At 39.6% G+C, this 25,289-nt stretch overlaps 1 protein-coding gene and 1 pseudogene across 2 annotated transcripts; one reads left to right on the top strand and one right to left on the bottom strand.

Moving 5' to 3' along the window:
• Positions 1 to 19: 19 nt before the first annotated feature.
• LOC310728197 (uncharacterized protein) lies at positions 20 to 1,140 on the bottom strand. The gene is made up of 3 exons (XM_083545393.1): positions 1,002 to 1,140; positions 780 to 930; positions 20 to 690 (listed from the first exon to the last, which is right to left on the bottom strand). The coding sequence occupies exons 1-3, from the start codon at positions 1,039 to 1,041 to the stop codon at positions 180 to 182; spliced, it is 702 nt and encodes a 233-aa protein (XP_083401519.1). The 5' UTR covers positions 1,042 to 1,140; the 3' UTR covers positions 20 to 179.
• A 2,301-nt stretch (positions 1,141 to 3,441) lies between these two features.
• Positions 3,442 to 4,152, top strand: LOC310727742 (annotated as a pseudogene). The gene is made up of 2 exons: positions 3,442 to 3,458; positions 3,629 to 4,152. The product of its transcript is annotated as an uncharacterized misc_RNA (transcript).
• The last annotated feature ends 21,137 nt before the right edge of the window (positions 4,153 to 25,289 follow it).

Raw genomic sequence — 25,289 nt, 5'->3', positions numbered from 1 at the left:
GAAACCTCTAGGAATATTGTTTTCTTCTGAAATAGTATATTTTATTGCATTGAGGTTAAATACAAACATAAATGATAAAAAGAAAAAAGAAAAGCTGCTAAATCAGCCATTGTTTACACCTTTTAGAGTTTTTTTTCTACTGAAACATTGTAAATATGAAAATATCAAATCAAATCTGATTACTGAAAGTTTTTGGTGAATGACTCCCACAGTGAAGTGAGTTGGGTCTTTAGGTCTTCAGCATATGGATCCAATGTCTGGGGCACCTTCTTACTGTTCTGCACAAACAGAGCGATGTTTTCCTGGAAGTCTTGGAGATGTTTTTCCAGCTGCTCGGTTTGGGGTCCCAACTTGGCCTGAAGCTCACTCGTGCTCTTCTCCAGATTCATTTTCAGCTCCTGGGTCTTCATGAGCAAAGCAGCTCTTAGAGCCTCAGGTTGCTGAACATCCGTATAAGGAGCCACGTCCTTCTTCCACTGTTCCATCTGCTGCTGGATATCTGAGGCCAGCTCCTCAATGTACGGTTCCAGCTCAGTCTTGACAGAGCCAAAGTCTTGCTGAAGACGTGCCTTTAGCTGCTCTGCCTCCTGGGACATCTTAGCCAGCAGCTCCTGAGTTAAAGGTGTCACTTGATGTTTAACAGCCACAGCATACTGGTTGATAGCATCTCCACTTTCAGAGATCCTAGTGCTAAACAGAAAAGCATATATTTTACTCTGATAACACATACATCATAGAAATGAGAGGATTTTTAATAACATTTATGTTATGCCACACACTTGACTTCTTGCCCCATGTCAGACTCCTTAATCTTCTGCAGGATGTCTTCTGTTGTTAGCGTTGCTTTGGACACATAATCCCAGAATGCATCTTTTACCATCTCAAAGCTGGGTTTGGCCTCATCCTGCCATATAACACTGGCTTGGCAGCCTTTTGGAAGAAAACAAAACATTTTGCTTGCTATCTTGTATCTCTTCGGCTGTGTGAATAACAATACTCACCATTAAATACCACTATAGCAATGACTGCAAGGATCTTCATGCCTGGATTGATGTCCAAAGAATTCTGAAAAATAAAGATAAAAAAAGTTTAACATATTGGTTATACCTACATATATATTTTTTTACTTAAACTTTTGATAACCCTACATCTTAGGCACTGTTTATCCTTGATGAGTGTGTTTTTTAGCAATCAGTTCACTATATATACACAGTGAAGAACTGTGATGTAAAAGGCAAAGTCCAAAATTCTGCTGTGCTGTCAGTTATGCCACATCACTCACTCCAACACAACTCTTATGGAATCCATCAGTATGTGGTATATGGTTCAACTATGTATATACACGTAATAGTGTAAACAACCATTTTTATTGCAGTTCCAAAATTCAAAATGATTGCACAAGCAGTTTTCTTCAGATATCAGTGATGGATATGTTACTTATAAATAGACATATAGAATTGTGATACATGGACATTACTCAAATAACTCAAAGTTACAAAATTGGTTATGAGCAATACTAACCATCCAGGCAATAGAAAATGGAATTCAGTGAATTCAATCAAATTGTTTGTTATCAGCTTTTCTTTTTCCTCTCTAATACATGAAATGTGTAAAACAAAAAAAATATATATAGTTGAGAAACAGCAAAGCCCTTCAATACACACATACCCTCCATTACACACATACCCTCCATTACACACATTTATATTATATATGCCTGTTATATTTTATATATATATTCTTTGGAATCTCTTAAAAAACATTTTAGAGTCTCTGGGTTTTCTAAATTAGCCTGCAGAATTACTGTTTCAGCAATTGTTTGGTCCATCCTTCTTTTATACAATTCTAACATGCTAATTTTTCTTCCTTGGGGCAAACAACTAACTCCTTTTTGGCTGCTTGAATATTATTTTATGGTCATGGATTATGATCTATGATGGTGCAGTCCTAGCTACTACCTAGCTACTACTACTATATATATATAGTAGTAGTAGCTAGGTAGAGTTCATTTGTTTAAGTGTTCTAGTACAGTTCATTTAAAAGCTTTAGTTACTCTGAGTTTTAGTTAATCAACACAAAACCTGGTCAACCACTCCACATTCCAGTGCTGTAAGCAATCTGTACTTTGAAACAACATTGTAACGGATAGGACAACAATTACCATATTAATGTAAAGACTAACCGTAGTTCTCTACCTAAAGATCTGACTGGGTAAAAACCAATTCAATTCATTTTTATTTGTATAGCATTTTTAACAATGAACATTGTCTCAATACAGCTTCACACAGGTAATGTGGTGATAAAAAAAATGTACATGTTCTTTATAATTAAGTTTGTCCGCCGGTGGCGACTGTGGCAAGAAAAAACTTCCCGAGATGGCATAAAGAAGAAACCTTGAGAGGAACCAGACTCAAGAGGGAACATAAATGTTGTACTATTATTAAACCTGTCAACATTGACATAATCAGTCCGAAGACATATTTCAAAGATCATGATAACAACAGATTACAATGTTTACATTTACAGCATTTTGCAGACGTAAATTATGTAAATTATGTGGCTATGATATGTAGTGTGTTGTCTTTTTAAGTATGTAAAACATGGGATATTTCAGATAAATGTGCATTGTAATAAATATTATTTCAAAATAGCTAATATTGTGAAATATGCAATAATTGGTGTGTGAAACATAGTTTACAGCTCATAAGATTGACGATCATCAAATACACGACATGTAAATAAACCAGCTTCAGTTATACACCAATTCTTCTGATTCTATACACAAGTTTTGGTGTGCTGAGCTTTTACTTTTTTACCTGTGAAGGAATGTGTTTTTTATTTATCTATGTTTCCCAAAGTGTTTACCTTCAGCAATTTTACCTGACAAATGTCTTTTACTATAAAATAAAGGTATTAAATGTTGATAATAATAATGCTGTCAGATTTGTTGTTGGAAAAGATATTTGAAACCAGCTGATGCCTTGTGGACTTGTGGCTATATTCAATCAGTTCTGTCAGAATGTGTGATGTGGCACAATGACATCTTTGTATGCATTTAGCTGAGTTTTGGACTTTGAGAGGCTGATTACTATATTTTTTTTAAATAAGATTTTTGCACTATAAAAAAAATGCTATAGATGCTATATGATTTTTCTTTTGATTTACAGAAATCATTGTGCAATAGACATGAAGAGCTTCATAGTTTTTGCTCTTGTTTTAATTTGTGAGTATTTTTACCCATGTTTTGGTTGCGGGTAAAAATGACTAATTATAATTTGTTGAATTTTGTATTTGTTTTAAAGGCTGCCAGGCTAATGTGGTTTGGCGGGACCAGGCCAAAATAAGTATGGAAACAGTAAAAGATGCATTCTGGGATTATGTGGCTAAAGCAACTCAAACAACTGAAGATACTGTATTCTGCAGAAAATTAAGGAGTCGGAAATGGGACAAGAAATCGAGTGAGCAATAAAGAATAAAGACTTTTACCAGCTTTATGACTGGGATTGTGGTATTTATTTATACAGCAGTAGATACTTTCATTTTCTTATGAATATTTTTCATACTGTCATAGCAAAATTACGTATTAATCAAATCATTAAATTATTATTGCAACTTTCTTTCCTCTTAGTGCTAATATTTCTGAGGGTGCAGAAGCCATCAGTAAGTACACAGAGGCCATTCCTGACCAGGTATCTCCTCTGACTCAGGAGCTGCTGGCTAAGATGTCCCAGGAGGCTGAGCAGCTGAAGGCACGTCTAAGCTCCATGAAAAGCCAGCTTCAGCCATATGTTGAGGAGCTGACATTGAATATGCAGCAGCAGGTGGAACAGTGGAAGAAAGAAGTGACTTCCTACAATAATGTTTGTATAGCGCTTTGTCTCTTCTCCTGAAAAGTGAAGAGCTGAAGATGAGTCTGGAGAAGAAAATGAGTGAGCTTCAGGCCAAGATGGAACCCCAAGCTGAGGAGCTGAAGCAGGAACTGGAGCAACTCCTGCGGAACTTCCAGAAAAACATGGTCCCATTCTTTCAAAGCTTTCAAAGCCAGTTGTCCAGAGCAGCCAGGCGATGCAGCACAAGATAGATCCTTATGCTCAAGACCTAAAGGCCCAAATCACTGCTCTCTGGGAGTCTTTTGAAAAGATTATTCAATAAATCAAATATTTTATGACTTTGATGTTTTCACCAAAAGGATTTACAGCATGTCGCTTACACTTATTTTTGTTAGGTAGTCAGATGCTTCTATCCAAAAAGACTTTCAAGTGAAACAAAACAAAATTTAATTATATGTCTGCTACACATATTCAGGCATTAATGTGGACAGAAATCAGTCATTGTACTGTATTGTAATACATTTTTCCACAAAGGGACTGCATGAAGAAAAAGAAAAACATCACTGAAAAACATCTCTTTGTGTCTCTGTGCTTACAATTTTGATTGGATTCTGTAAAAACCACAAGACAGACAGAGTTCCAGGGAATCTAATGAAATAGCAATCATCTCTCTTTAGAAAATAAGACAAAACTAAAACATTTTCTTTAAATTCCATAGAAATGAAAATGGACAATAAACCTATAAAACCCTACATGAGCATTTTAAGTATATTGCAGAGATTACATTTTTAATTATGACAACATTATTGATATATAAAACTGAAATAATGGCAGGGGTTGAGGTATTTGAAGTTCCTGTCTCGGGTCATATTTAACTGATTGTTATCACTTTAAATATTAGTTGTGAAATTAATATTTGGAATTGCACAAGGCTTTATTCTAAGTCAAGTACTCTGATTCCTATACCGGAAACAATTATTTGTACACCTGACATTGGTTTTCAATTACATGCTGATGACACACACATGCAGTACTGTACAAATGGCACAACAACTTTTAGTTTTTTATATGTATATTTTATGTCTTGTATTTTGTGTGTGAGCAATCTTTTTTTAAACAGTTGTTTCTTTTATAAAAAATAGATAATGTCATTAAAACTATTAGAATTTTTAGTAACAGGTCATTTTTTAATTACAAATAACCTTATAAGATGTCTTATATAGGAGCAAAAAGTGTATGTCTGGATAAACTGACAGATTCTTCATAAAGCTCAAAAATATTTATAGTCTAAAGAATTTATTATATGAAAAATTACACGGTATAAAAATGGTTGTTTTTTTTTTTTTTTTTTTACCTTAACTGCTCATTGTAGTCTATATTTATAAGTAGAAAGATTTGGTTTCAGATATCTTTACTTCTTTTATGTGTCAATTTTCGTAATGGATTTCACACTTTATATTCAGATGACAGACACTAACGTGATAAAGTTTAGGACATTAGACAGTGGATACTGAGAGTGATATATTTAGTCTTACATTTGTTCAGGTAATTAGTATTACTTGGATTACCACTAAAACAAGAAATGGAACCTAGACCAATATCAGACTTCTACTTTTGCTAGACAGAAATGTATTTAGACATAAAATTTATGAACTCTTTCCGTCAGGACGTCCCTATGCTATGGTAAATAATAAAGCTTTTTATATTTCCCCGTGCCACAGAGACGGCTTTAATTTTTTAATGTTGCACATATGAAATGATGAGTGTGAGGTTTACATTACTGTAATGTTAAAGTTTATAAAAGCAAATCAGAGATGATGGTGGCTCCTTGATATTGTTGATGAGGTTGGTTGCAGAGGAGAAGATGCTGTTTTTGTGGCAATAGATTTTGATCCTGATGGACCTTAGCCTCCTTCCAGAGGAGAAGTGATCCATAAAGTGTGTGTCCAGGGTAAGAGGGGTCAGCCACAATACTAGTTACTTCAAAATCCTGGAGGAGTGCAGGTCCTGTAGAGGTGGAAGATTACAACCAATCACCTTCTCAGCAGAGTGGATGACAGTCTGCAGTTTGCCTTTGTCTTCAGCAATGGCAGCTGCATTTCAGCTGGTGATGGAGGGGTGAATATGGAATCAGTGATGGAGGTGGAGAAGTGCACCATCGTTTTGTTTGGTAGGTTGAACTTCATTAGCTGTCGCAGGAAATATAACCTAAAAAAATGTGTTTTTTTAATTAAAGAGCTGATATTCAGCTCCCACTTGAGGTCCTAAACAGAATATGGTTCCCAGGAAGTGGTATTTGTGGTAGTATTTTCATGACACCTTTTAAGTGAAACTGCATTTGGCTTTTTTTTTGGGGTGAATTTAAAAAAATGACATATTATCATTGTTATTTAAATTCATTTTGGAGTAGCGCGCACCCTATAGTGTGTACGACGTCCAACACACAAAACGGAGTCATGACGCACAGTCCCTGGTGGTCTAGTGGTTAGGATTCGGCGCTCTCACCGCCGCGGCCCGGGTTCGATTCCCGGTCAGGGAACTGAGTCTTTTTTAACGTTTTAAAAGCAAAACCAGCGACATATAAATGCTTCTGGTCGAGCATTCTCAATTCTCCGCTCTACCTACTATGCTATCAGAGAAGGTAAAAGATACCTGGTATGTTAATAACACATAATAAATAAACGTCTGTGGATCACAGTCTGGGCATGCACCTTAGTCCTCCATCCTACAAGCTGAGATATCCAGGAAGATAAAGAACCACCCTGGTAAATAAGCAAAAAACTAAAACTCGATCGCTGTCCCTCTAATAAACTAGTTTCAAATCCTGTCTATCCTCGTCACTGCCAATGAAAACCTCAACATCTTCAGCTCTGCTTCCTCCACCTCCTGTCTTTTACTCAATGCCACTGTCTCTAAACCATACAACACCCCAGGTCTCACCACAGCCCTATAAACTTTCCCTTTCACTCTTGTAGATACTCTTCTATCACAAATCACTCCTGCTATCACTCTTCTCCACCCACTCCACCCTGCCTGCACACGTTTCTTCACTTCTCAAACACACGCCCCATCACTTTGCACTGCTGAACCAAAGCATCTAAACTCCTCCACCTTCTTCACCTCTTCTCCCTGCAGCCGCATCACTCCACTGCACTCCCTCTCATTCACACACATGTACTCTGTCTTACTCCTACTGACTTTCATTCCCCTTCTCTCCAGCACGTACCTCCACCTCTCCAGGCTTTTCTCAACCGAATATCAGACTTCCCCTTTATCCCAGAGATCCTAGAAAGGGTTTCTGCAGAGAAGTTCATGCTCGTACCTAAATAGCAATAAAATCCATGAACTCGAACAGTCTGGACTTCTCTATACTAAGCTTTAAACGCTGTGAATTAATTTAAATCTGAAAAACTAAACAAAAAAACTAGGAAAATAAAAGAATAAAATAAGAAAAAAATTAAGTGATGCACTGCAATGATTATTTTCCCACAATAAATCCAAGCCGTAGGATTGCAATATAGGGACAGGATTTAAAATTCTGGTACAGAAATAAAATTTATTCTGTAGTAGCGCGCGCACCATATAGTGTGTAGGACTTCCAACACACAAGACGGAGTCATGACGCACAGTCCCTGGTGGTCTAGTGGTTAGGATTCGGCGCTCTCACCGCCGCGGCCCGGGTTCGATTCCCGGTCAGGGAACTGAGTCTTTTTTAACGTTTTAAAAGCAAAACCAGCGACATATAAATGCTTCTGGTCGAGCATTCTCAATTCTCCGCTCTACCTACTATGCTATCAAAGAAGGTAAAAGATACCTGGTATGTTAATAACACATCATAAATAGACGTCTGTGGATCACAGTCTGGGTATGGTCCAGGTAGTTAAATAGGTAAATGAGCAAAAAACGAAAAACCTATTTAATATTATCTATCTAAAATAGTTTTATATTTTTGCTTTTTATAAATGCTGCATGTTTATGTTTTATTTTGTAATTTTTTTTTATTTTATATTTAAATCCCAAAAAGATGCAACTTTACCTGCATTTCTTATAAACATTCTATCAAATAATTTCAAATCAGCCAACATTGTAAAATATATCATAACTGGTGTTAACGGCTCTTAAGATTGATGATCATTATATACAGGCTGTGCAAATAAACCAGCTTCAGGTATACATCAATTCTTTTTATACAAATATTTTTGGCGTGCTGAGCTTTTACGCTTTTTTACCTGTGGAGGAATTGTTTTTTCCTTATGTGTAAATCCGTATAGATATAGGCTGCAGCAATTTTGCCAGATAAATGTATTTACTATATAAAATAAGGGTATTAAATGTTTATAAAGATCTGTGGGTTGGTATATGGACACTATGTGAACATGCATTAAATGAATATTCCCCCTTATCCCAGAGATCCTAGGAAGGGTTGCTGCAGAGACGTTTATGCTCATATCTTAATAGCAATAAAATTCATGAACTTGATTAGTCGGGACTTCTCTATGCGAAAATAAAGATTAAAGCTGTTTATAATTTCCATGGAATTCAGAATCATCATAATTGCAAAGTATCATGGGTTGCATGTACAAGGAATTTGTGATGGTGTGCTGGGGCTATAAAAATATGTAAAACTAAACAAAAAACTAGGAAAATTAAAGAATAAATTAAGAAAAAAAATATAAATACATTAGCTATACAGTTTTTGCAGGGTATGTAAAGTGAGCCAGTGCAAATATTAATGTAAGTGATGCAGTGCAATGATAATTTTCCCCAAATAAGTCCAAGGGGCAGGGTGGAGTGGTTCTTGTTGGTTGTGTTAATGCAGCACATACAATAAAATAAATACAATTTTGTTAAACAATCTGGTTAAAAAAACCTCCACTGCTGTTTCTCCTAAACATCTCTTTGCTTCTACTGGTATGTCATCTGGTCCAACCGACTTGCCACTCTTCATCCTCTTAATCTTTTACATTTACATTTACATTTGCGGCATATAGCAGACGCCCTTATCCAGAGCGATGTACAAAAGTGCTTTGAATCTCTAGCAATGAATAAATCTACACTGGTATGCAAGATTACAAACTTAATATAAATATAAATCTTGAATTCTACAAAGCAAATTTGGAAAGTGCTTAATTTAAGTGTTTCAGGAAGAGGTAAGTCTTCAATCGTCGCTTGAAGATAGTCAGGGACTCTGCTGTACGGACATCTAGGGGAAGTTCATGCCACTACCTCAATGCCAGAACAGAGAAGAGCCTTGAAGTATACTTACCTCTCATTCTGAGAGAAGGTGGTACCATAAGAGTGGAGGAGTAATCGCTGCTCTCACGTCCTCCTTACTAATCCTATGCACTTCTTGCTTCACCATCTCCACACCATCAACCCTTCTCTCTCTCTCGTTTTCCTCATTCATCAGCTGCTCAAATACTCCCTCCATCTTCTCAACACACTCTCCACACTAGTCAACACTTTTCAATCTCCATCCTTTATTGCTCTAACTTGCAGCACATCCTTCCCAGCTCGGGTCCCTCTGCCTGGCCAATCGGTACAAATCCTTTTCTTCTTCCTTAGTGTCCAACCTCTCATACAGCTCCTCATATGCCTTTTCCTTAGCTTTCGCCACATCCCTCTTTACCTGCTGCCGCATCTCCTTGTACCCCTGTCTACTTTTCACATCACTCTTTTGATCCCAATCCTGTTTTGCCAACCTCTTTCTCCTTATGCTCTCCTGCACTTCCTCATTCCACCACCACGTCTCCTTGTCTTCCTTTCTATTTTTAGATGTCACACCAAGTACCTTTCTAGCTGTCTCCCTTATCACTTTTGCAGTAGTTGCCCCACCATCCAGCACCTCCTTGCCACCACCGAGCCCCTGTCTGACCTCTTCCCTGAATCTCACACTACAGTCTTCCTCCTTCAGTTTCCACCATCTTATTCTTCTTTCAGTCCTCACTCTCCTCCTCTTCTTCTTCACCTCCAAAACCATCCTACAAACCACCATTGGATGTTGTCTAGCTACACTCTCCCCTGCCAAAACCTTACAGTCTCCAATCTCCTTCAGGTCACATCTTCTACATAGAACATAGTCCACCTGTGTGCACCTTCATCCACTCTTATACATCACCCTATGCTCCTCCTTCTTCTTAAAATAAATATTTACCACTGCCATTTACATCCTTTTATCAAAATCTACCACCATCTGCCCTTCCACATTCCTCTCCTTAAAGCCATACCTACCATCACCTCCTCATCACCTCTGTTCCCTTCACCAACATGGCCATTGAAGTCTGCCCCAATCACCAATCGTTCTGTGGGTCTTCTACCACTCCATCTAACTCACCCTAGAATTTTTTTTTCTCCTCCATCTCACAGCCCTCTTGTGGAGCATAAGCACTGATAACATTCATCATCACCCCTTCAACTTCTAGCTTCACGTTCATCACTTTATCAGAAACTCTCTTCACCTCCACTACACTCTTACCTCTTACTGGGCTCTTTCTTCAGAATCACCCCTACACCATTTCTCTTTCCATCCACACCATGATAGAACAGTTTAAACCAACCTCCAATGTTCCTGGCCTTACTCCCTCTCTACTTGGTCTCCGAAACACACAACATATATATGTTTGTCTTTCATATTAGCTACCTCTCTCCCTACAAGTCATAGTACCAACATTTAAAGTACCAACCCTAATCTCCACTCTCCTTTTCCTCCCGGCTCTGTAGACATCTTACTCCTCTCCTTCTCCACCTTCAGACAACTGTAGACCAATTTCCACCGGCACCCTGTTGGCTAACGATACATGTGGCGGTCGTTGGGTTTTGTTTTTTGTGCTAATTTACCATGGTATCTACAATGTATCTAAACTCCTTCACCTTCTTCACCTCTTCTCCCTGCAACCGCACCACTCCACTGCCCTCCCTCTTATTCACACACATGTACTCAGTCTTACTCCTACTCACTTTCATTCCCCTTCTCTCCAGCACGTACCTCCACCTCCGGATGCCATGTCTCTTCTCCTGAAAAGTGAGGAGCTGAAGACGAGTCTGGAGAAGAAAATGAGTGAGCTTCATGCCAAGATGGAACCCTAAGCTGAGGAGCTAAAGCAGGAACTGGAGCAACACCTGCAGGACTTCCAGAAAAACATGGTCCCATTCTTTCAAAGCTTTCAAAGCCAGTTGTCCAGAGCAGCCAGGCGATGCAGCACAAGATAGATCCTTATGCTTAAGACCTAAAGGCCCAAATCACTGCTCTCTGGGAGTCTTTTGAAAAGATTGTTCAATAAATCAAACATTTGCTGACTTTCATGTTTGCACGAAAAGGATTAACAGCATGTCACTTACACTTATTTTTGTATTTTTTATGCTATGGTAAATATTAAAGCTTTTTATATTTTTCATCAGAATTAGAATTTTCTTTATCAAAAAAGAATTTATCATGGTGCGCTGGTGTTAAAAAATATGAATGACTATAAAAAGTAGAAAAATAAAAGAATACCAGTGCCACAAAGACGGGCTTTACTTTTTTAATGTAGAACATATGAAATGATGAGTGTGAGGTTTACATTACTGTAATGTTAATGTTTATAAAAGCAGATCAGAGATGATGGTGGCTCCTTGATATTGTTGATGAGGTCAGTTGCGGAGGAGAAGATGCTGTTTTTGTGGCAATAGATTTTGATCCTGATGGACCTCAGCCTCCTGCCAGAGGGGAGTAAATCATAAAGTGTGTGTCCAGGGTAAGAGGGGTCAGCCACAATACTAGTTACTTCAGAGTCCTGGAGGAGTGCAGGTCCTGCAGAGGTGGAAGATTACAACCAATCACCTCTCAGCAGAGTGGATGACAGTCTGCAGTTTGCCTTTGTCTTTAGCAATGGCAGCTGCATTCCAGCTGGTGATGGAGGGGTGAGTATGAATTCAGTAATGGAGGTGGAGAAGTGCACCATCATTTTGTTTGGTAGGTTGAACTTCTTCAGCTGTCGCAGGAGATATAACCTCTGGTGTGTGTTTTTAATGAAAGAGCTGATATTCAGCTCCCACTTGAAGTCCTAAAAGAGATTCTGGTTCGCAGGAAGTGGTATTGGTGGTAGTATTTTCATGACACCTTTTAACTGAAACTGCATTTTGTTTTTTTGGGGTGAATAAAACCCCCCCGACATATTATAATTGTTATTAAAACTAATTCTGGAGTCTTCCCGTGGGCTCACCACCTGCAGGAGGGACCGTAAGGGACCGGTGCTGAGAGGATTGGGCAGCACTCGAAGGCGGGGGCCTTGACAGCCCGATCCCTGGACACGGAGAAGTGTCTGGGGAATCTGCTTAGACTGCTGCCCCCGCGACCCGAATTACGGATAAGCGGGAGAAGATGAATGAATGAATGAATGAATTCTGGAGTACCGCGCTTTTTATATTTTTCATCAGAATTAGAATTTCCATTATCAACAAAGAATTTATCATGGTGTGCTGGTGTTGAAAAATATAAATAACTATAAAAAGTAGGAAAATAAAAGAATAAATTAATACAGGGTGGGCCATGGAAAAGTAGACCGCCTCCAATACCAGTGCCACGAAGACGGCCTTTAATTTTTTAATGTAGCACATATGAAATTATCAGTGTGAGGTTTACATTACTGAAATGTTAATTTTTTTTAAAGCAGATCAGAGATGATGGTTTCTTGATATTGTTGATGAGGTCAGTTGTGGAGGAGAAGATGCTGTTTTTGTGGCAATAGATTTTGATGAGAGATGATGGTTCCCAGGAAGTGGTATTGGTGGTTGTACTTTCATGACACCTTTTGAGTGAAACTGTATTTTGTTTTTGTTGGGTGAATTAAAAACCCCGACATATTATAATTGTAATTCATTATAAAATTCATTATAAAAATCATTCTGGAGCAGCGCGCGCACCATATAATGTGTACGACGTCCAACACACAAAACGGAGTCATGACGCACAGTCCCTGGTGGTCTAGTGGTTAGGATTCGGCGCTCTCACCGCCGCGGCCCGGGTTCGATTCCCGGTCAGGGAACTGAGTCTTTTTTAACGTTTTAAAAGCAAAACCAGCGACATATAAATGCTTCTGGTCGAGCATTCTCAATTCTCCGCTCTACCTACTATGCTATCAGAGAAGGTAAAAGATACCTGGTATGTTAATAACACATAATAAATAAACGTCTGTGGATCACAGTCTGGGCATGCACCTTAGTCCTCCATCCTACAAGCTGAGATATCCAGGAAGATAAAGAACCACCCTGGTAAATAAGCAAAAAACTAAAACTCGATCGCTGTCCCTCTAATAAACTAGTTTCAAATCCTGTCTATCCTCGTCACTGCCAATGAAAACCTCAACATCTTCAGCTCTGCTTCCTCCACCTCCTGTCTTTTACTCAATGCCACTGTCTCTAAACCATACAACACCCCAGGTCTCACCACAGCCCTATAAACTTTCCCTTTCACTCTTGTAGATACTCTTCTATCACAAATCACTCCTGCTATCACTCTTCTCCACCCACTCCACCCTGCCTGCACACGTTTCTTCACTTCTCAAACACACGCCCCATCACTTTGCACTGCTGAACCAAAGCATCTAAACTCCTCCACCTTCTTCACCTCTTCTCCCTGCAGCCGCATCACTCCACTGCACTCCCTCTCATTCACACACATGTACTCTGTCTTACTCCTACTGACTTTCATTCCCCTTCTCTCCAGCACGTACCTCCACCTCTCCAGGCTTTTCTCAACCGAATATCAGACTTCCCCTTTATCCCAGAGATCCTAGAAAGGGTTTCTGCAGAGAAGTTCATGCTCGTACCTAAATAGCAATAAAATCCATGAACTCGAACAGTCTGGACTTCTCTATACTAAGCTTTAAACGCTGTGAATTAATTTAAATATGAAAAACTAAACAAAAAAACTAGGAAAATAAAAGAATAAAATAAGAAAAAAATTAAGTGATGCACTGCAATGATTATTTTCCCACAATAAATCCAAGCCGTAGGATTGCAATATAGGGACAGGATTTAAAATTCTGGTACAGAAATAAAATTTATTCTGTAGTAGCGCGCGCACCATATAGTGTGTAGGACTTCCAACACACAAGACGGAGTCATGACGCACAGTCCCTGGTGGTCTAGTGGTTAGGATTCGGCGCTCTCACCGCCGCGGCCCGGGTTCGATTCCCGGTCAGGGAACTGAGTCTTTTTTAACGTTTTAAAAGCAAAACCAGCGACATATAAATGCTTCTGGTCGAGCATTCTCAATTCTCCGCTCTACCTACTATGCTATCAAAGAAGGTAAAAGATACCTGGTATGTTAATAACACATCATAAATAAACGTCTGTGGATCACAGTCTGGGTATGGTCCAGGTAGTTAAATAGGTAAATGAGCAAAAAACGAAAAACCTATTTAATATTATCTATCTAAAATAGTTTTATATTTTTGCTTTTTATAAATGCTGCATGTTTATGTTTTATTTTGTAATTTTTTTTTATTTTATATTTAAATCCCAAAAAGATGCAACTTTACCTGCATTTCTTATAAACATTCTATCAAATAATTTCAAATCAGCCAACATTGTAAAATATATCATAACTGGTGTTAACGGCTCTTAAGATTGATGATCATTATATACAGGCTGTGCAAATAAACCAGCTTCAGGTATACATCAATTCTTTTTATACAAATATTTTTGGCGTGCTGAGCTTTTACGCTTTTTTACCTGTGGAGGAATTGTTTTTTCCTTATGTGTAAATCCGTATAGATATAGGCTGCAGCAATTTTGCCAGATAAATGTATTTACTATATAAAATAAGGGTATTAAATGTTTATAAAGATCTGTGGGTTGGTATATGGACACTATGTGAACATGCATTAAATGAATATTCCCCCTTATCCCAGAGATCCTAGGAAGGGTTGCTGCAGAGACGTTTATGCTCATATCTTAATAGCAATAAAATTCATGAACTTGATTAGTCGGGACTTCTCTATGCGAAAATAAAGATTAAAGCTGTTTATAATTTCCATGGAATTCAGAATCATCATAATTGCAAAGTATCATGGGTTGCATGTACAAGGAATTTGTGATGGTGTGCTGGGGCTATAAAAATATGTAAAACTAAACAAAAAACTAGGAAAATTAAAGAATAAATTAAGAAAAAAAATATAAATACATTAGCTATACAGTTTTTGCAGGGTATGTAAAGTGAGCCAGTGCAAATATTAATGTAAGTGATGCAGTGCAATGATAATTTTCCCCAAATAAGTCCAAGGGGCAGGGTGGAGTGGTTCTTGTTGGTTGTGTTAATGCAGCACATACAATAAAATAAATACAATTTTGTTAAACAATCTGGTTAAAAAAACCTCCACTGCTGTTTCTCCTAAACATCTCTTTGCTTCTACTGGTATGTCATCTGGTCCAACCGACTTGCCACTCTTCATCCTCTTAATCTTTTACATTTACATTTACATTTGCGGCATATAGCAGACGCCCTTATCCAGAGCGATGTACAAAAGTGCTTTGAATCTCTAGCAATGAATAAATCTACACTGGTATGCAAGATTACAAACTTAATATAAATATAAATCTTGAATTCTACAAAGCAAATTTGGAAAGTGCTTAATTTAAGTGTTTCAGGAAGAGGTAAGTCTTCAATCGTCGCTTGAAGATAGTCAGGGACTCTGCTGTACGGACATCTAGGGGAAGTTCATGCCACTACCTCAATGCCAGAACAGAGAAGAGCCTTGAAGTATACTTACCTCTCATTCTGAGAGAAGGTGGTACCATAAGAGTGGAGGAGTAATCGCTGCTCTCACGTCCTCCTTACTAATCCTATGCACTTCTTGCTTCACCATCTCCACACCATCAACCCTTCTCTCTCTCTCGTTTTCCTCATTCATCAGCTGCTCAAATACTCCCTCCATCTTCTCAACACACTCTCCACACTAGTCAACACTTTTCAATCTCCATCCTTTATTGCTCTAACTTGCAACACATCCTTCCCAGCTCGGGTCCCTCTGCCTGGCCAATCGGTACAAATCCTTTTCTTCTTCCTTAGTGTCCAACCTCTCATACAGCTCCTCATATGCCTTTTCCTTAGCTTTCGCCACATCCCTCTTTACCTGCTGCCGCATCTCCTTGTACCCCTGTCTACTTTTCACATCACTCTTTTGATCCCAATCCTGTTTTGCCAACCTCTTTCTCCTTATGCTCTCCTGCACTTCCTCATTCCACCACCACGTCTCCTTGTCTTCCTTTCTATTTTTAGATGTCACACCAAGTACCTTTCTAGCTGTCTCCCTTATCACTTTTGCAGTAGTTGCCCCACCATCCAGCACCTCCTTGCCACCACCGAGCCCCTGTCTGACCTCTTCCCTGAATCTCACACTACAGTCTTCCTCCTTCAGTTTCCACCATCTTATTCTTCTTTCAGTCCTCACTCTCCTCCTCTTCTTCTTCACCTCCAAAACCATCCTACAAACCACCATTGGATGTTGTCTAGCTACACTCTCCCCTGCCAAAACCTTACAGTCTCCAATCTCCTTCAGGTCACATCTTCTACATAGAACATAGTCCACCTGTGTGCACCTTCATCCACTCTTATACATCACCCTATGCTCCTCCTTCTTCTTAAAATAAATATTTACCACTGCCATTTACATCCTTTTATCAAAATCTACCACCATCTGCCCTTCCACATTCCTCTCCTTAAAGCCATACCTACCATCACCTCCTCATCACCTCTGTTCCCTTCACCAACATGGCCATTGAAGTCTGCCCCAATCACCAATCGTTCTGTGGGTCTTCTACCACTCCATCTAACTCACCCTAGAATTTTTTTTTCTCCTCCATCTCACAGCCCTCTTGTGGAGCATAAGCACTGATAACATTCATCATCACCCCTTCAACTTCTAGCTTCACGTTCATCACTTTATCAGAAACTCTCTTCACCTCCACTACACTCTTACCTCTTACTGGGCTCTTTCTTCAGAATCACCCCTACACCATTTCTCTTTCCATCCACACCATGATAGAACAGTTTAAACCAACCTCCAATGTTCCTGGCCTTACTCCCTCTCTACTTGGTCTCCGAAACACACAACATATATATGTTTGTCTTTCATATTAGCTACCTCTCTCCCTACAAGTCATAGTACCAACATTTAAAGTACCAACCCTAATCTCCACTCTCCTTTTCCTCCCGGCTCTGTAGACATCTTACTCCTCTCCTTCTCCACCTTCAGACAACTGTAGACCAATTTCCACCGGCACCCTGTTGGCTAACGATACATGTGGCGGTCGTTGGGTTTTGTTTTTTGTGCTAATTTACCATGGTATCTACAATGTATCTAAACTCCTTCACCTTCTTCACCTCTTCTCCCTGCAACCGCACCACTCCACTGCCCTCCCTCTTATTCACACACATGTACTCAGTCTTACTCCTACTCACTTTCATTCCCCTTCTCTCCAGCACGTACCTCCACCTCCGGATGCCATGTCTCTTCTCCTGAAAAGTGAGGAGCTGAAGACGAGTCTGGAGAAGAAAATGAGTGAGCTTCATGCCAAGATGGAACCCTAAGCTGAGGAGCTAAAGCAGGAACTGGAGCAACACCTGCAGGACTTCCAGAAAAACATGGTCCCATTCTTTCAAAGCTTTCAAAGCCAGTTGTCCAGAGCAGCCAGGCGATGCAGCACAAGATAGATCCTTATGCTTAAGACCTAAAGGCCCAAATCACTGCTCTCTGGGAGTCTTTTGAAAAGATTGTTCAATAAATCAAACATTTGCTGACTTTCATGTTTGCACGAAAAGGATTAACAGCATGTCACTTACACTTATTTTTGTATTTTTTATGCTATGGTAAATATTAAAGCTTTTTATATTTTTCATCAGAATTAGAATTTTCTTTATCAAAAAAGAATTTATCATGGTGCGCTGGTGTTAAAAAATATGAATGACTATAAAAAGTAGAAAAATAAAAGAATACCAGTGCCACAAAGACGGGCTTTACTTTTTTAATGTAGAACATATGAAATGATGAGTGTGAGGTTTACATTACTGTAATGTTAATGTTTATAAAAGCAGATCAGAGATGATGGTGGCTCCTTGATATTGTTGATGAGGTCAGTTGCGGAGGAGAAGATGCTGTTTTTGTGGCAATAGATTTTGATCCTGATGGACCTCAGCCTCCTGCCAGAGGGGAGTAAATCATAAAGTGTGTGTCCAGGGTAAGAGGGGTCAGCCACAATACTAGTTACTTCAGAGTCCTGGAGGAGTGCAGGTCCTGTAGAGGTGGAAGATTACAACCAATCACCTCTCAGCAGAGTGGATGACAGTCTGCAGTTTGCCTTTGTCTTTAGCAATGGCAGCTGCATTCCAGCTGGTGATGGAGGGGTGAGTATGAATTCAGTAATGGAGGTGGAGAAGTGCACCATCATTTTGTTTGGTAGGTTGAACTTCTTCAGCTGTCGCAGGAGATATAACCTCTGGTGTGTGTTTTTAATGAAAGAGCTGATATTCAGCTCCCACTTGAAGTCCTAAAAGAGATTCTGGTTCGCAGGAAGTGGTATTGGTGGTAGTATTTTCATGACACCTTTTAACTGAAACTGCATTTTGTTTTTTTGGGGTGAATAAAACCCCCCCGACATATTATAATTGTTATTAAAACTAATTCTGGAGTCTTCCCGTGGGCTCACCACCTGCAGGAGGGACCGTAAGGGACCGGTGCTGAGAGGATTGGGCAGCACTCGAAGGCGGGGGCCTTGACAGCCCGATCCCTGGACACGGAGAAGTGTCTGGGGAATCTGCTTAGACTGCTGCCCCCGCGACCCGAATTACGGATAAGCGGGAGAAGATGAATGAATGAATGAATGAATTCTGGAGTACCGCGCTTTTTATATTTTTCATCAGAATTAGAATTTCCATTATCAACAAAGAATTTATCATGGTGTGCTGGTGTTGAAAAATATAAATAACTATAAAAAGTAGGAAAATAAAAGAATAAATTAATACAGGGTGGGCCATGGAAAAGTAGACCGCCTCCAATACCAGTGCCACGAAGACGGCCTTTAATTTTTTAATGTAGCACATATGAAATTATCAGTGTGAGGTTTACATTACTGAAATGTTAATTTTTTTTAAAGCAGATCAGAGATGATGGTTTCTTGATATTGTTGATGAGGTCAGTTGTGGAGGAGAAGATGCTGTTTTTGTGGCAATAGATTTTGATGAGAGATGATGGTTCCCAGGAAGTGGTATTGGTGGTTGTACTTTCATGACACCTTTTGAGTGAAACTGTATTTTGTTTTTGTTGGGTGAATTAAAAACCCCGACATATTATAATTGTAATTCATTATAAAATTCATTATAAAAATCATTCTGGAGTAGCGCGCGCACCATATAATGTGTACGACGTCCAACACACAAAACGGAGTCATGACGCACAGTCCCTGGTGGTCTAGTGGTTAGGATTCGGCGCTCTCACCGCCGCGGCCCGGGTTCGATTCCCGGTGAGGGAACTGAGATTATTTTTAACGTTGTCTTATAAAATCTTGGGACAAAGCGAGACCAGCGACATATAAATGCTTCTGGTCGAGCATCCTCAATTCTCTACTCTACTATGCTATCGAAGAAGGTAAAAGATGGTATTTTAATAACACATCATAAATAAACAACTGTGTATCAGTATAAGATCACAGTCTGGGCATGCATGAACAGCCCTTATTGAGCACCTTAGTCCTCAACCTGCGATATCCTGGAAGTTAAAGAAACACCCTGGTAAATGAGCAAAAAACGAAAACCCTGTTCCCTACTCACCCTACTCAATGCCACTGTCTCTAATCCATACAACACCTCAGGTCTCACCACAGCCCTATAAACTTTCCCTTTCACTCTTGCAGATACTCTTCTATCACAAATCACTCCTGCTATCACTCTTCTCCACCCACTCCACCCTGCCTGCACACGTTTCTTCACTTCTCAAACACACGCCCCATCACTTTGCACTGCTGAACCAAAGCATCTAAACTCCTCCACCTTCTTCACCTCTTCTCCCTGCAGCCGCATCACTCCACTGCACTCCCTCTCATTCACACACATGTACTCTGTCTTACTCCTACTGACTTTCATTCCCCTTCTCTCCAGCACGTACCTCCACCTCTCCAGGCTTTTCTCAACCGAATATCAGACTTCCCCTTTATCCCAGAGATCCTAGAAAGGGTTTCTGCAGAGAAGTTCATGCTCGTACCTAAATAGCAATAAAATCCATGAACTCGAACAGTCTGGACTTCTCTATACTAAGCTTTAAACGCTGTGAATTAATTTAAATATGAAAAACTAAACAAAAAAACTAGGAAAATAAAAGAATAAAATAAGAAAAAAATTAAGTGATGCACTGCAATGATTATTTTCCCACAATAAATCCAAGCCGTAGGATTGCAATATAGGGACAGGATTTAAAATTCTGGTACAGAAATAAAATTTATTCTGTAGTAGCGCGCGCACCATATAGTGTGTAGGACTTCCAACACACAAGACGGAGTCATGACGCACAGTCCCTGGTGGTCTAGTGGTTAGGATTCGGCGCTCTCACCGCCGCGGCCCGGGTTCGATTCCCGGTCAGGGAACTGAGTCTTTTTTAACGTTTTAAAAGCAAAACCAGCGACATATAAATGCTTCTGGTCGAGCATTCTCAATTCTCCGCTCTACCTACTATGCTATCAAAGAAGGTAAAAGATACCTGGTATGTTAATAACACATCATAAATAAACGTCTGTGGATCACAGTCTGGGTATGGTCCAGGTAGTTAAATAGGTAAATGAGCAAAAAACGAAAAACCTATTTAATATTATCTATCTAAAATAGTTTTATATTTTTGCTTTTTATAAATGCTGCATGTTTATGTTTTATTTTGTAATTTTTTTTTATTTTATATTTAAATCCCAAAAAGATGCAACTTTACCTGCATTTCTTATAAACATTCTATCAAATAATTTCAAATCAGCCAACATTGTAAAATATATCATAACTGGTGTTAACGGCTCTTAAGATTGATGATCATTATATACAGGCTGTGCAAATAAACCAGCTTCAGGTATACATCAATTCTTTTTATACAAATATTTTTGGCGTGCTGAGCTTTTACGCTTTTTTACCTGTGGAGGAATTGTTTTTTCCTTATGTGTAAATCCGTATAGATATAGGCTGCAGCAATTTTGCCAGATAAATGTATTTACTATATAAAATAAGGGTATTAAATGTTTATAAAGATCTGTGGGTTGGTATATGGACACTATGTGAACATGCATTAAATGAATATTCCCCCTTATCCCAGAGATCCTAGGAAGGGTTGCTGCAGAGACGTTTATGCTCATATCTTAATAGCAATAAAATTCATGAACTTGATTAGTCGGGACTTCTCTATGCGAAAATAAAGATTAAAGCTGTTTATAATTTCCATGGAATTCAGAATCATCATAATTGCAAAGTATCATGGGTTGCATGTACAAGGAATTTGTGATGGTGTGCTGGGGCTATAAAAATATGTAAAACTAAACAAAAAACTAGGAAAATTAAAGAATAAATTAAGAAAAAAAATATAAATACATTAGCTATACAGTTTTTGCAGGGTATGTAAAGTGAGCCAGTGCAAATATTAATGTAAGTGATGCAGTGCAATGATAATTTTCCCCAAATAAGTCCAAGGGGCAGGGTGGAGTGGTTCTTGTTGGTTGTGTTAATGCAGCACATACAATAAAATAAATACAATTTTGTTAAACAATCTGGTTAAAAAAACCTCCACTGCTGTTTCTCCTAAACATCTCTTTGCTTCTACTGGTATGTCATCTGGTCCAACCGACTTGCCACTCTTCATCCTCTTAATCTTTTACATTTACATTTACATTTGCGGCATATAGCAGACGCCCTTATCCAGAGCGATGTACAAAAGTGCTTTGAATCTCTAGCAATGAATAAATCTACACTGGTATGCAAGATTACAAACTTAATATAAATATAAATCTTGAATTCTACAAAGCAAATTTGGAAAGTGCTTAATTTAAGTGTTTCAGGAAGAGGTAAGTCTTCAATCGTCGCTTGAAGATAGTCAGGGACTCTGCTGTACGGACATCTAGGGGAAGTTCATGCCACTACCTCAATGCCAGAACAGAGAAGAGCCTTGAAGTATACTTACCTCTCATTCTGAGAGAAGGTGGTACCATAAGAGTGGAGGAGTAATCGCTGCTCTCACGTCCTCCTTACTAATCCTATGCACTTCTTGCTTCACCATCTCCACACCATCAACCCTTCTCTCTCTCTCGTTTTCCTCATTCATCAGCTGCTCAAATACTCCCTCCATCTTCTCAACACACTCTCCACACTAGTCAACACTTTTCAATCTCCATCCTTTATTGCTCTAACTTGCAACACATCCTTCCCAGCTCGGGTCCCTCTGCCTGGCCAATCGGTACAAATCCTTTTCTTCTTCCTTAGTGTCCAACCTCTCATACAGCTCCTCATATGCCTTTTCCTTAGCTTTCGCCACATCCCTCTTTACCTGCTGCCGCATCTCCTTGTACCCCTGTCTACTTTTCACATCACTCTTTTGATCCCAATCCTGTTTTGCCAACCTCTTTCTCCTTATGCTCTCCTGCACTTCCTCATTCCACCACCACGTCTCCTTGTCTTCCTTTCTATTTTTAGATGTCACACCAAGTACCTTTCTAGCTGTCTCCCTTATCACTTTTGCAGTAGTTGCCCCACCATCCAGCACCTCCTTGCCACCACCGAGCCCCTGTCTGACCTCTTCCCTGAATCTCACACTACAGTCTTCCTCCTTCAGTTTCCACCATCTTATTCTTCTTTCAGTCCTCACTCTCCTCCTCTTCTTCTTCACCTCCAAAACCATCCTACAAACCACCATTGGATGTTGTCTAGCTACACTCTCCCCTGCCAAAACCTTACAGTCTCCAATCTCCTTCAGGTCACATCTTCTACATAGAACATAGTCCACCTGTGTGCACCTTCATCCACTCTTATACATCACCCTATGCTCCTCCTTCTTCTTAAAATAAATATTTACCACTGCCATTTACATCCTTTTATCAAAATCTACCACCATCTGCCCTTCCACATTCCTCTCCTTAAAGCCATACCTACCATCACCTCCTCATCACCTCTGTTCCCTTCACCAACATGGCCATTGAAGTCTGCCCCAATCACCAATCGTTCTGTGGGTCTTCTACCACTCCATCTAACTCACCCTAGAATTTTTTTTTCTCCTCCATCTCACAGCCCTCTTGTGGAGCATAAGCACTGATAACATTCATCATCACCCCTTCAACTTCTAGCTTCACGTTCATCACTTTATCAGAAACTCTCTTCACCTCCACTACACTCTTACCTCTTACTGGGCTCTTTCTTCAGAATCACCCCTACACCATTTCTCTTTCCATCCACACCATGATAGAACAGTTTAAACCAACCTCCAATGTTCCTGGCCTTACTCCCTCTCTACTTGGTCTCCGAAACACACAACATATATATGTTTGTCTTTCATATTAGCTACCTCTCTCCCTACAAGTCATAGTACCAACATTTAAAGTACCAACCCTAATCTCCACTCTCCTTTTCCTCCCGGCTCTGTAGACATCTTACTCCTCTCCTTCTCCACCTTCAGACAACTGTAGACCAATTTCCACCGGCACCCTGTTGGCTAACGATACATGTGGCGGTCGTTGGGTTTTGTTTTTTGTGCTAATTTACCATGGTATCTACAATGTATCTAAACTCCTTCACCTTCTTCACCTCTTCTCCCTGCAACCGCACCACTCCACTGCCCTCCCTCTTATTCACACACATGTACTCAGTCTTACTCCTACTCACTTTCATTCCCCTTCTCTCCAGCACGTACCTCCACCTCCGGATGCCATGTCTCTTCTCCTGAAAAGTGAGGAGCTGAAGACGAGTCTGGAGAAGAAAATGAGTGAGCTTCATGCCAAGATGGAACCCTAAGCTGAGGAGCTAAAGCAGGAACTGGAGCAACACCTGCAGGACTTCCAGAAAAACATGGTCCCATTCTTTCAAAGCTTTCAAAGCCAGTTGTCCAGAGCAGCCAGGCGATGCAGCACAAGATAGATCCTTATGCTTAAGACCTAAAGGCCCAAATCACTGCTCTCTGGGAGTCTTTTGAAAAGATTGTTCAATAAATCAAACATTTGCTGACTTTCATGTTTGCACGAAAAGGATTAACAGCATGTCACTTACACTTATTTTTGTATTTTTTATGCTATGGTAAATATTAAAGCTTTTTATATTTTTCATCAGAATTAGAATTTTCTTTATCAAAAAAGAATTTATCATGGTGCGCTGGTGTTAAAAAATATGAATGACTATAAAAAGTAGAAAAATAAAAGAATACCAGTGCCACAAAGACGGGCTTTACTTTTTTAATGTAGAACATATGAAATGATGAGTGTGAGGTTTACATTACTGTAATGTTAATGTTTATAAAAGCAGATCAGAGATGATGGTGGCTCCTTGATATTGTTGATGAGGTCAGTTGCGGAGGAGAAGATGCTGTTTTTGTGGCAATAGATTTTGATCCTGATGGACCTCAGCCTCCTGCCAGAGGGGAGTAAATCATAAAGTGTGTGTCCAGGGTAAGAGGGGTCAGCCACAATACTAGTTACTTCAGAGTCCTGGAGGAGTGCAGGTCCTGCAGAGGTGGAAGATTACAACCAATCACCTCTCAGCAGAGTGGATGACAGTCTGCAGTTTGCCTTTGTCTTTAGCAATGGCAGCTGCATTCCAGCTGGTGATGGAGGGGTGAGTATGAATTCAGTAATGGAGGTGGAGAAGTGCACCATCATTTTGTTTGGTAGGTTGAACTTCTTCAGCTGTCGCAGGAGATATAACCTCTGGTGTGTGTTTTTAATGAAAGAGCTGATATTCAGCTCCCACTTGAAGTCCTAAAAGAGATTCTGGTTCGCAGGAAGTGGTATTGGTGGTAGTATTTTCATGACACCTTTTAACTGAAACTGCATTTTGTTTTTTTGGGGTGAATAAAACCCCCCCGACATATTATAATTGTTATTAAAACTAATTCTGGAGTCTTCCCGTGGGCTCACCACCTGCAGGAGGGACCGTAAGGGACCGGTGCTGAGAGGATTGGGCAGCACTCGAAGGCGGGGGCCTTGACAGCCCGATCCCTGGACACGGAGAAGTGTCTGGGGAATCTGCTTAGACTGCTGCCCCCGCGACCCGAATTACGGATAAGCGGGAGAAGATGAATGAATGAATGAATGAATTCTGGAGTACCGCGCTTTTTATATTTTTCATCAGAATTAGAATTTCCATTATCAACAAAGAATTTATCATGGTGTGCTGGTGTTGAAAAATATAAATAACTATAAAAAGTAGGAAAATAAAAGAATAAATTAATACAGGGTGGGCCATGGAAAAGTAGACCGCCT

The sequence above is a fragment of the Silurus aristotelis genome (genome assembly GCF_946808225.1).
Source record: "Silurus aristotelis genome assembly, chromosome: 6".
Lineage (NCBI taxonomy): Eukaryota > Metazoa > Chordata > Actinopteri > Siluriformes > Siluridae > Silurus > Silurus aristotelis.
The sequence above is the reverse complement of the archived record's forward strand: the minus strand, read 5'-3'. Positions and strand labels throughout refer to the sequence as shown.